Here is a 13,640-nt window from a genome sequence, read left to right as displayed (position 1 = left end):
ATGGCCGTAATCACTCACTCCCCATACAGCCGGGCCCAGTTCGATCGCACCATATTGGGATCGGTGGGGAGTGAGCGAACCCTTCTTTCGGTGAAATTCGCTCATTCTGGGTAGGGAGGTCGGGTGTATTCCCATTGCTGCCAGGGGCTGGCTGGCCAGCTGCAATGGGAGCCCACCCACAACCACTGGTGGGATATAGTTGGTTGACTTTAGAAGCCTGAAATGTGTGAAATTTTACCTTAATATGGATAGAAATAAAATGATAAAAACTGAAAAAAGAACTAAAATATTCACAATTTATTTATGAGCACGACGCGTGTCTCGGACTTGTAGACGTCTATAAATGAATAAGTCGAAACATTTACAGATTATTTACACAATTTTTGCTCAGTATGATTTATTACGTTTTTGGGCTTAGCTGAGTTTTCACTACTGCAATTTGGATCCGGGTCCCTTTGGACGGGTTCAAAGTGCTCTTCTCCGATTGGCTACCATGCCTCTCACACACATGCATGGGTTTACGTCTTTTGTTAAGAGTGAGAAACTTCAAGGCAATAAAATGGTATACCTACTACAAGTTTTGAGCATAAAAAATCATTTGCTTCTCAAGATCATCCAGGGAAATATATATTTGATTTACCTATCATTATTAGTATTATTAGATAAATTTAGGTGACCAATTAATAAAGCCACGGTGTGGTGATAATTATGCTTTTCAGATACAAGGAAATGCAGAAGATTTCTACTAAAAAGGTAAGAGGAATGAGGAGGGAAAAGCTAGGCCTACGATAAGTAATAATACAGGGAATTTCTTGATAAAAGAGGGTAGAAGAGGTTCAGGAAAGATCTAAAAACTTTGTGATTAGCGTTTCACTAAAAATATTTGGCAGATCAGTTTAGAGATAGGGAATGAAACATGGGAAAGGAAATCCTGGCTCAAGGTACACAAGCCAGCAAGATAAAAAATCCTTAATAGAGATACTTTTTAACAAGGCAGAAGGAATAGATAATATTATCCTGCAGAATCACTGAAGTGTTCAGGGAAAAATGGAAGGAGTGGGTTATTTGAGCCTATGTGCATGTCCAGAAGATCTCCGCAGTTACATTTCAGTCCTGATCCCTAAAGAGAATCCCGCAGCTGCATTTGGGGACTATAGGACGCTAATTTATATTTTATAAGCAGAGAAGGTAGTGTTAAGAATTGCTTGTATCCATAGAAGGTTACAAAATAGTTATTAGAAGATCAGTTAGACTTCAGCAAGGTGAGAAAAACTCGTAATGCTATTGCAGTGATGAGAGTATTAGTAGAAAGGAACATCGATTATAATTAGGATGAATTGGAATGCGTTTTAGATATCGTAAAAACATGCAAGCATTTAGAGTGGTCAGAGTGAATAAAGGTTTCGTGGAATATAGTAATGGGCAAGAGAAGTCTCTAATAAAAGGTATGATAGACTCACTCAAAACTTGTTCATAAATTAGGATAGGGAAGAAGAGGTAGAATTAGGATGGGTAGAAGTTGGCAGGGGAGTGAGGCAAGGTTGCTCGTTATCAGCGGCGCTTTTAAACATATGCCGTGGGAATGAAAGCGGGCAGTTAGATGATGTAGTCAGGTTTGCAGATAATCAAGCGATAGTGAGTAAAACAGCCAAGGGAATGCGGTAATTATTGATTGTTTTACAGGAACATTGCGAGAAGTATTAGGTGAGGAATAATCACAAGAAAAAACTAATTATATTCTTGAGAATTCGGAATGATTTTATAATTTTTTAAGTAGGAGGTAATCAAATAATTCAGGTGAAGCAGTTGATGTATTTGATTTTCTATGAATTACAAATGAGTCCATACACGATCTTCTTTCCACTTCCTTGAAACCTTCACTATTTATGAAGGGATGTGGTCTCTTCACATAGTTATGTGCGTTTTCATTTCCTCTAATGTTATTTCGATACCCAAGTCTGGCAAGCTTAGACTTAAGCTATTCTTATTAGTTTTTTACCCTTATCCTATGCCTAAGCCTGCTGGCTATATGAATTTACTTTATAGTTCTTTTATGCATTTGTCCATCAATCCTGTATTTCTTGTTTCGATCAAATGATTGAGAGGCTCTCAAAGGCTCCCAAAAGATCAGGCTCCTATATCATCAATAAAAGTCTACCCGAAAATTTTGTCTTACTTCCTAAGAGTGTGTTTTTGCTTTACTGTGAAGCGCACCCATTTCCACTGTATTTGCGACCTCTCCATCCTCACCTTTCACTTTCTATCCAATTACTTTCTGCCATATATCTTACTAATATTTTTGTAATATATGTGCTTCCTTATTCTTTGTACATATATTTACCATTTCAATTATATATCATATTCATTCTAAGGTGGACTCAACTTTCTTCTAATTTATCCATCCCTTTAGCTTTTCTCAGAATAAAATCAACTTTACTCTGCTTTATAAGATAAATTAACGAAATGGTTTCCCGTAGACTTTCTCACAATTGTTTTTAACGTGACACTCACTTTAAAAAGCCGCACTGCTGACGCCAGAACTCTTTGCAATAGCTTCATTGAGGAACATAAGTCATTACGCATCATATTGATTTTCAATGCATCCTTAGACCAATAATTACGATCCTTCAAGTTTTCTGTGAATGTTTTAATTTGATTGAGCCTAAAGTCATATTTAACAAAAAGTCAATCTAAGGCCATCCATCTTCATGGAGAAGAGCGGGACCGTATCACACTCTGCTTTCTGTTATTTCTTGTCTCGAAAAATCATTTACACCCGCACGTTTTTCTTGATTTGCTTTTACTTCCTTCTTCTAGCTACAAATTTACGTTTAAAGACTACTTTCATGCATTATTTCAAGGCATTCTAACTATAAAAAGGTCCAGCCTCGTTTGACTAACTTTCAGTTTACCTGATTTTCATTTATTCCTCAAGTTTTCATTATATTGTTTTGGCGTTGAGTTAAGCTATCACTTACGAAATTAGCACCAGGGCAATTTTTTTGGCTACCTGAATTGAGTGCTGAATCTTTTGATTAGCTATCATTTAATAAATCTGTATTTATATTCTACCAATTTCCATGTTTTTTTTCCTCCTCTGTAGTATTGAAACCGGCTATTTTCCACCATCGAACTTTGTTGCCAACATTACTGTACTAACCGTTTTCCTCTTTTATTCATTGTCTCAACCCGCGTTTCACAATATTTTTTCAATTTTCCTCTCTCATTCTAGTACTGCTCTCTATTAGTCTTGTTTAGTAAAAAAATACCCCTGAATTTAATTTACATTTATTGATTCAGTTTGCATGAACGTGTAGCTTCATCTCCAAAAGCCTTTTCCGGGCCATTTCATTTTAATGATTCACAAAATATCTAAATATAAACTCCATTTTTAATACCAGCCTCTAGTCTTTCGCAGGTTCACGTTATCTTGCGTTCCAATTTCAAAATCTATACTTTCAGTCGAAACAAACTTGATTGATGCAAATTATTAGGTAGTTAACGCACGGATTACCCGGAAATGCTTTAGTCGAGAGGGTTTCATTACGCCTTTTTTCCATAAAACTAGGAGTTAATCATCAACTGTGTGGTGATTGTTCGTATCATTCCGTATCGCAGAATTATTGCACGCAAAGAGAAATTTGTCACGTGCGTAGTAATCTTAGCGTTGATTTACTTATGTGTAGGGTCCAATTTCACTAAAAGTGCTGCTTTCCTTTCCTTGGGATGATTACAAGGATATTTGGCAGTTGCAGGCGTCCATTCACGGCATTGGCAATTGGACACGATATGATTTTTGTTGAGTTTGCTCTCTTATTTATAAGCTGATCAATTAGCCTACCCACCACGCGAAATCTAATGTAAGTTTGCTAGGAATTGAGTCCAGCTTCATTTGTTTACAAGAAGAACGTTTTTGAGTCAAAAAAGTTTTTAAGTGATTACGTCTGAAACGTACTCCTCTAAAGTTTAACGCAGATGATTGTTTTAAGTTTAGTTTTACGAAATTTTAATTATTTCAAGAATATATGTCCAAATAATATGGTCCTACAGTTTTCCAGTACTATCCATTACGAAGAATTTTTTCAGGGCGAAATTGGACCGTAATTAGTAAAAAATGTGAAGTGCATGAAAGTTTTATCATGACCACTCAAAAATAAATTTCCTAAAGAATGTATTGAACTCAAACAAACGAAGGATGAGATGATATTGATAATGAGATGATATTGAAAATGAGATGATATATTCTGCTTTAGTTCTACAAAGGAGAAAACCTAATTTACCAGAGAGAAATATTTTTGGAATAGATTGGCGCGACGTATACTTCCAGGAAATGCACGAAGATATGTCGGAATGAACTGATGATTTTGAAGATGAATCAATTGATCCATCCAATTAACTCTTTAAAAATGTATTCGTCTGCTATTAAGCATCCTTTCCTTAAAATAAAAAAGTATTAGTTGAATTCCAATGAATTTTAATGGTATTTAAAGAAGTACAGGGCATGAAACTCGTGCCAAATATGTTTTAATGTTTTGGTTTATTTTCTGTATACTCATGGGACACTAACACCCTAACGCCTGTACCTAATTTACAATGACTGATGCACCCCCATAAAATGTGTGGCCACTGACCACAATCGGTTTCCTGTTCCTAAACCCCTACGCCGAGCTAAATTCTTCCAACTTCTTCGAACAAGATGCCGAGATTCTATATCTTGCTTCTCTCTTCCGCTCCTCCTTTGAGTTCTCCCTTTCCCTTCCGCAGGACAGTCCTGGAGATCCGCGAGGACGGCGCCGAGGCGTCGGCAGCCACCGCCTCCGGCCTAGAAAGGATTGGGACCTTCGGCGACAAATACTTTGAAGTGGACCACCCGTTCATATTTTTCATTTGGGACTACCGCAGTGGTATAGTGCTGTTTATGGGCCGTGTGGCTGACCCCGCACCTCTAAACGACTAAAAGCGAGAAGACTTGGAAGATGTGGGCCGCCGCGACCCCGTGCAGCCCCAGACGAGGTGCCGTTGACTCGAGTTTGAGAGTGCAAAAACCTATGCAGGTGGCGCGCGTGTGGCGTGAGGTTCGTTTAACGTGTGTGCTCAAGAGGCGAAGAGCCCACTCCCTTTTCTCCTATCAACCCCCCTCCCTTCCCCCATCAGTCGATTTGCTTCGAGAGAGCATCACGTGCATAAGGCCCAGGGTACCGATGGTCGCGAATCCCGCGAAGATCCCAGCACACGGAATCGTCGGAAGGAAAAGGACTCTTTATATCAAATCAGTCATACAAGACGAAAGGCGCCCCCTCGTGGTGCTCCGACGACCTTTCTGACGTCCGCCAGCGGGATTCCTTGTACCAACTCCGGAGAGGATGACCCCAGCCTCATGCGGAGAGGGCGATGATTCGCTGCTGCATTTGCGCGTGTGATCCAACGTATTACGAGGATTATTCAGCATTAACCCGACCTCTTCGTGTCGTTTTGGCCTAATATGCAGAGTACTCCAAGAGGGAATATGTATACTAACGGATGAGTGTCACAAGCATCCATTTCTTCGTTGACTATTGATTTCTTTAAAATAATGCAAGGTGGCCATAAACGTAAAGGACTTAACGAAAAGTATAAGTCATTGCTTTGTGAGAAATTCATTTTGTGGTCGGCTGTATTTCTCGATGAAATTCATTGCAATTATGTAGTTTGCTCTTAAAAAGAAGCAGAAGAATGATCGTAAAGAATTCTATTGCGCTGATAAACTTAAATAAAATAACAGAACATTCGAGGATGACATGGAAATGATAACTTTTAGGAATGAGGGGTTATCCTTTGAAAATATTTACATAGCTGTCGAATTTTGCACTTTTTAACCTCTTTTCAGTTGGATTTTGGATCCCCGAAGAGAGCCATCTTCGCCCGAAACCGCCCGTGGGATCAGCGGATGAGGGAGGAGTCTGATGTCCCAAACCCACTTCTACTAGGGCTCTGTCCACCAAGGTTGTTCGGATGGGTTACTCACTGTCGATAGAATTTTCGGCATTGAAAATCCTTAAATGCCAAGACTAGGAAGTTTCACCGTTCCTGTATTCACAAGGCCACGTTGTGGTTGTCCCAATGAAGACTTTTGTTGCACAACCGAAAAATTCCAGATTTTTATTGCTAGACTATATTATTAACGTAATTTCATAGTGTCCAGGATGACTTTAGCCCAAAGCATTTATATCTCGGCTATTAACACATATGAAATCATGTGTGCAAAACATGCATGGTAGAGAGGAATAATTTTCAGCTCTATTGTAAAATTCTTCGAAATGGATTTCATCCCTTTTGAAAGTGCACACCTCAATGATGCTTCTTCATCAAGAAAGCGTTTAGAAACTCATCGGTTTGAAAAAATCGAGTTTGTTATATCAGTTTTATATGGCTAAGTAGCGTTAGCCTGAAGGGCCTGGTAAAAAAGGAATTATTTTCTTAAACTGATGAATCGAGGGAAAAAATGGTGTTATATCAATATTTTGGTGTTCGCCATTGTACCACGCTATTTCTTGAATGTCCAATGACCTGAACTGACAATAGCAAGTCAAGAGAGATGATGTGTTACTACTTAGATGAGTGTTAATAATTATAGAGGGAAGAAGAAGAGGAATAATTTGAGATGTAGTATTTTAATACATTCCAAAGATATTTCATCGGTAAGAAATAATCCCCTTCAACTTTGCCAATGAACCCTTGATGAACTTTCAGTGAACTAACACGAGTTGTTTATCTTCCAATTTAATGGAATGTAATAAGTATGCGATATGCCCTATTTAAGCGAACAATTTAAAAAACTTTCAAATGGTTTCATTTGATTTCAAAATTTCGTCTCAATAGTCATCAATTTCATGAAATTAAAAAATTCATTCAAACCCAAAACGCGGGACTATGAACCCGTCTGCTATAGTAATAGAGGTAGCCGTAATGCATTAATGTACTCTAGCGGCCGGAACTATTTGACAAGTTATTTTAATCCAGCGTACGGACTCACTTTCAGGTACCACATTCTCCTGTTTGGTAATTACGATATCCAGGTAGCACAGCGAATGAGTTAGTTTAGAGATTAACTTAATGGTAAAAAATAACTTCTTAGAGTAGCGAGAATAGGAAAGTTTCAAAGGTGTTCCACATAATTCATCAAATATCATTATTCCTACAAGTATTGTTTGCGTATATTTCACTTCCGATCATTTCATATTCCTGCCTACATTTTTATCAATTCTGAAGTGCTTAATCCTTAAAGATCCATTTTGCTAGTACCTCAGAACCAACCCTCAAACATGATACTGTGGAAAAAGAATAAATTCCCTCCGCAGCTTCCAACGAAGTGCAGTAGACCAGAGAAATCTCAGCAGTTTGTTACTCCTCGGCTAAAAAAAGCATATTCGCGCAATATGATGCAGGCACTGCCAAGATTTTCCGATAGCCCTACCAAAGGGTCATATATTATATCATGCCCAAATATAAAAACATAAATGGCGGCAAAATATAATAAAAAACAAATGACATCGCAGAGGTGGGTCGCGGTAACATCGTGGCGTGCATAAGGGAAGGAACAGGGGTATGGGCTGAAGGGTGACATACCGCGGAAGACATCCGACTTTATTGCGATCAACGCCACAAAGCTCAATTGAAAGGAGTAATTTTCGAACTCAAACAAATAATAAGTGACAAAAAGGACTGAGATTCATCTAAAAAGTGGGCCACTTCTGGGGCAGGGGGTGTTTTGTTCATGGGGGGCCGAGACTCGCTCTCCCATCGCGGATGACGAGGCAGTTGATTTGCACCTTTGTCCCCCAAGAAAGTCCCCAAGCCCTTGTAAATTGCTATGGCTTACCTCCCGCTTGTGATAAAGTACTAATTCCCCCCCCTGCAATTATACAAGGAGATTATTTAGACATGAGAGAAGGCATCCGTCAGAGCGACTAGTGTGAGAAGCGAATACCTCGTCCAAATAAGGATAGGTAAAGTTCACGAGCGAGGCACCAAGTGACACCTATCGGCGCGTTGATTAAAACTCATCGGTTTGAGCCAATTTCATGCATGGGTGAATGAACATCATACACCCAAAATGAAATTACTATGAACAATACTGTGATGGTCGAATGCACGGTTAAGAAGATAAGTGAAGAACCATCAGGCGTCTTCAAATATCTTAAATGTAAATTCAAATCATGTTTGTTTTCAAAATATCTTTCGTCATCTCCTGATAATTCGGCCGGTTATAGTAGACAGAAATGTTCTCACGTAGTTCTGCGGTGATAGAATGCCACTCGGCGCCAGCTGCGAGTGCCATATCGAAGAAAATAGTATTGCTGGGTTAACCTCCATTCATTGGATAGGGAAAAAAACGTAGACGATAAGAGGCTTCCAGGCGTGATCTTATGTTGAACCCACCGGCCTGAAGCTTTTCCGCACTTGTTGATGACCCTCCTTTCTCAAACCTTCTTGGACACGCCGTGACTTCCTGTTACTGAGTTGTCGTGTACACTAAACATCTTATGATCAATGAAGGTTTCAAGGGGTTTAGAGCATTTAAATATGTTGTTTGAAATGGGCCTTCAAATGCCCTTCAATTGATTATCGATGTTGATAAAATGCTAGCAAACTAGATCGCTTTTTCACGTTTGTGTTTCAATAATGATGATGCCCTCAAAAATTACACATTTCTCAATAACCGAATAACAGTGGACTCTCGTTCTTTCGGCAGACGTTTACTGCGGAAAACTCACCGCAAATAATGGACGAAAAAGCTTCAATGAAATGCTAGGGAGTTACATCGTTTATTTACGCTCGTGTTTCCATAATAATGGTGCACTTGAAACTACATATTTTTCAATAACCGATTAACACCGGACTTGTGTACTTTCGGTAGATATTTACTCTGGAAAACTTACTGCAAATAATAAGCAAAAAAATTGCTCAGAAATCCCCATTACACCCCAAATGTAGATTCTACGGTTGCTGTTATATTTGGCAAACTTGAATATTTGAAGTGTGCCATAATTTTTACAAATTGTAGTCAAAAATAATTTTAAATGCCATTTGAATAGCTAATTAACTCAGCAGTGGTATGTTCAGTGCTTTTGAAGTATTTTGCGCATAAATTGTGTAACCCTAATGAATTAATTCATCTTCGTTCATCAGAAGCATTACGAGTATGGATTAATACTGGCCGGAGTAAGTTTTTAATAACTCTGCCATAAAGAAAAAAATCTTCGTTGGGAAGAAAATTGCACTCGAGTTGTTCTAATATTGAGCAGAGCACTATTGCCCTGCATGGAGTCTTGTCAAAAATGGTGGTGTAAGAAATGATTATTACTGACCCAGTATACGTAATATATTTAGCACACTGGATTTTAGGTCGATGCAGTAATCATGGATCTCAAAAATTTCAAAGTGTAATAAAATATTCTGTATCTGTCTTTAAGAGTCAAATAAAATCATTCAAAGATTTCAATCGGCATTAACTGATTCGATGAAATCCCAATCAGCTAGTCCTTGACAGGAGTTAACGTCGGCTAACTCATATATTTTTTCCAGTCTGACTTCGACCACACATATGCAAAGTGCAGCGTAGTAAGGTAGGGAAAGGGTCGTGTTGCAGTTTACCATTACGATTCTAAGTGCACAAAAATGAATAATCAATTATTAATTTCAATGCCAAATTCTAAAACTCCCCTAGTAGCAAATAATACATCAATCTCTGTGCTTCAAGCTGCTTCACTACTGCCCATGCATGGTATCTTAAAGCGGTCATGTACCACCCGTGAATATTACCATTCGATCCTTGCCTATGATAGAAAATTCCTTATGAATGAAAGATATACTTTGCGGGCCCTGATTTTGTAGCGCTACTGATTGAAATGGACAACACCAACAACATCATAAGGTAAGCACTCAAAATAATGGAAAGGTGACGGGTGTGGAGGATCGTCCAGGCAAAAAGAGGTTAAGTATAATATTTGAATGTCCTTATAATAAACCTACCTACCCCCTAAACTACCCAATATTCACCATACCCCACTTCTAGTCGCTTTTTTTCTTCCCATTTCGGTGCGAGGTGTGGCCATCATTTTTTCCCATGCCTGAAATATTTACATTTCATCCTTGACTCCATTGTGATACAATTTCAGATTCCTTTGCCGTGGGATTATGAAGTCAGTAGGCACAACTGAGTCTAAGTCTGTTATAAGCTTCCGGACTACCACTCAATTTTTGTATCAGTAAAATGTTTAATTGATTATAATTCTGACTAAAATTTAATACCTCTCAAGTCGTAAACTATAAAATGAAAAGCCGTTGATATTATTTCCGGGACCGAATGGCTTATGGCCTTAGAGTCGTAAAAAAAATATATTGTACGGCTCTTGAGTCATTGATTTTAATTTATGTATTTTAGGAGTTAGCAACTCCAGTGACTTAATTTTTTAAGACTTGTACTGCTATTTCAATCAATATTTTAACTCACTCCTCTACTTTTAATTGTTTTTTTAATTGCAAAAAAAATGTATGGATTGTGATTTTGGCTTAGCTTGCAATTCCTCTTCCATAGTGAAGACATGATCAAATGCGATATGATTAATGTATAATTAAGTTGGGGCTAAGTATCTAACTCGTTTAAAAAATTGCCGAGTAATTCAGAGAGAGTGAATCAAAAATTCCCTTCCGACTCTTCAAACCACCAGTTGATTGTTTGTTTTATTTCCAAAACACTCTACACACTAAAAATATTGCTACAAGAGTCTGCAATGCATTCTTTAAGCATGAATGTAGTAAGAATTCTTCAAATTATATAATACCAACAACATTCTTTGTTTAAGATCCAAATCTTTCAGTATTTCTTCCGCTTGAGTCAATTTTCTATGACTACAGTTTCGCCGGCGTTGTAGTCGGCGTCGTTGGGCCAGAAGCGGTTGATGCTTTTTTCAGAATTGAAGGTATTTATTCCGCATTCGCATTAGCTGAATAAGAAATAACAGTAACAATAATAAAATAGATAAAGTATTAGCGATGCGGACCATCCGTTTTAGGAACTAGCTCTTCCTCGAGGGTGGACCAAAAGACAGTTGTTTAGCGATGGTGAAAAGACCTTAATACATTTTCTTCGGGAGAGGAGCTGGCCCAGCATTTTCCCAAGGGCGAAGCCCGAAACCCAATTCCGCAAAACCTCCGCTGGACCACTGGAAGCGAAAAGAAGTAAAGTATATATAACAGTTCTGTCCCTCTCTTCCTTGATAAAGGTGGCCACGACCACCGAAAATTCGAAAAATAGTGAGTCTCTTTTTTGTGTGTTTCTGTGTGTTTTTGCCTGTGTCCACTAGTGCTAAGTGTTATACATTATCATTCACGTCTGTGAGACTTTCAAAAAGTGTTATATATATATATATATATATATATATATATATATATATATATATATATATATAAACCATAAAACCATAAACACAGTAATCAACCAACCCGAAGGTCGGTTTATATATATATATATATATATATATATATATATATATATATATATATATATATATATAGGGAGAAAAAGGAGAAAGGCTAGAAAAAGAATAAGTCAGGAATAAGAGACAATAGTTTGCCACTAATTGGGCCATAACAATTGAATAAAATATATGTTACTCTGTAACAATTGATAAAGCTTATATAATCACTGCCTGTGCGATGTAAAACATTTGGCATCACTCTTCACACTGCACTGTCACTGGATTGGATTGTCACTTTTATTGTAGGCTCCCTCGTCTCCTTTTGGATAGAAAGAGAGGGAAGCCGTCCAGCGGCAGTGTTGTGGCTAGTAGATGAAGTTGTGACCTCACTTCGTGGTCCGGCAGAGATTCAACTTGGTAATAATGTGAAAGTAGCTCCACGTTGACTCTCGCAGGTGATGGTAGCTTGATGTCAGGTCTTCGCCGGTCAAATCCTCCCATGCTGCTCAGGATAGTGAGGAACAGCTCAGGGTTGTGGTCCGCTAGGTAAAGGGCTGCCCTGTATCTCAGCCTGTAGAGTCTATGGAGAACAGGTTCCACATTAGAATGTTTGCACACCTCTGTTTTTGGGGTTAGTTCGGGGAGGAGGAGCCTCCTTCAGAGTATGATGCGTTCTAATGACACTATATTATTTAAAAGGAAACCAAAAGGGAGTACCGACAGCGCTGCATACTCCATGACTGGGGGTACAAATGACCGGTACAGGGGTAAGCCGCAGCCAGCCGATATCCCAAGGCCGTTTAACCAGACGGTCCGAAAGAGATTACCCCATATTTCCTCATATGGAACCTGAAAGTTAGGCAGTAATCAGGGGTCACATCAAGATATTTCAGGGACGACGGGGAAGGGAGGAGGCGGAGACCATACATCTGCAGTGGGCAGAATGAAGTGCGAGCCATATAACTGTCGCTGGAGCCGTGGAACTAATGGGTAAGGGCGCAGACGCCACCTTTAGAACTGGACTGGTAAGTTGGTAGTGGCTCGTTGATGCTGATTAGGATTAAGATTTACAGGTAATTTATTGTTTGCTATTTGTTTTCTTTTCCAAAATTCGCTGAGCACTCAAAATATCGTTAATACAAGCAAAACTCGCTTTTTTTCGCAGCGTCCTCAGGCTTATTTAAGTTACTTTATATGAATTGTTCAGGCAGCTATTATATATCAAACAATGTAATACGAAACCTCGTCGTCACGTAGCGGGACTTATGCTGACCCAAACTTTGTCCGATGGGTGCGGGAAACCGAAAATAACCACTTCCAAGTCGCAAAAAATTGGGAGCCTTCCCGTGAAGCGGGTAGTCGACAAGGATGTATAAGAAAATGAAGGTTGTGCCCATAAGCAGCGCGTGAAGCGAGTCTGGTTAGATAATTGTTTAGCTCCTGATTTTAATTTTGAATGAGTATGATAATAGTTTTTATTTTTCCCTGGTTTGAAGTTTTTCTTATTTTTCCTTGCTGATTTTTTGCTTTGGAGTTCTGTTATCCGGCGTCAGCAGCAGTCTTGGAGGGAGATTTGTGTTCCTCCGCGTTGTATCATTAAAAGTGAGAGAAGAGAAGAAAGGCCATAATACGTAGTGGTATTATCTAATGGCATAATGGCATAATCTAATGGCTATTGGTGCCCTAGTTTTGGCTATTGACGGGAATTTAAAGTCAATGTATTTATGTTTAAATTAAAAAGTTACAATTACAGTTTACTTCCCTTGGAGAACATATTGCAGTTTTGGTAAATTTATTGCTATTAAAATGAAGGTATCATGTCACTTGTACGTTTCCTCAGAAATGAATGAATCGCCAAGGTGTCTTAGAAGTATTCTAATTGTTACTCACAGGTGGTACTGAGGGTGGCACTTGAAGTTGATCCTGATTTGATTTGATTTAAAAGGGTTTATTTTTGTTATGACAGTCACACATCGAAAGAAGAAATAAAATATGAAGTGAATAACTATAACATAACAGAAACCCCATTTTAGGAGAGCCTCCTCTTCGATGTGGAACAAACAACAGAGTATTTAAAGATAGCGGTGGTTTTCATCCGTCTTATATAGGTCTCCCGTCAGAGAAGGTGTGTTGTGATTGGTGGACTCACATTTGTTGGCTAAAACACATTTCCAGGAGCTG

At 38.6% G+C, this 13,640-nt stretch overlaps 1 protein-coding gene across 1 annotated transcript in view; it reads left to right on the top strand.

Annotated features, from left to right (window-relative positions):
- Window positions 1-4,957, top strand: part of LOC139691249 (leukocyte elastase inhibitor-like) — a 48,509-nt gene extending 43,552 nt beyond the window's left edge. Inside the window, exon 4 of the mRNA XM_071588993.1 lies at window positions 4,765-4,957. Coding sequence (XP_071445094.1) covers window positions 4,765-4,957 — 193 coding nt within the window. The remainder of the gene's footprint in view (window positions 1-4,764) is intronic.
- The last annotated feature ends 8,683 nt before the right edge of the window (window positions 4,958-13,640 follow it).

The sequence above is a fragment of the Hetaerina americana genome, unplaced genomic scaffold (assembly GCF_022747635.1).
Source record: "Hetaerina americana unplaced genomic scaffold, ioHetAmer1.1.p SCAF_31, whole genome shotgun sequence".
Taxonomy (NCBI): Eukaryota; Metazoa; Arthropoda; class Insecta; order Odonata; family Calopterygidae; genus Hetaerina; species Hetaerina americana.
The sequence above is the reverse complement of the archived record's forward strand: the minus strand, read 5'-3'. Positions and strand labels throughout refer to the sequence as shown.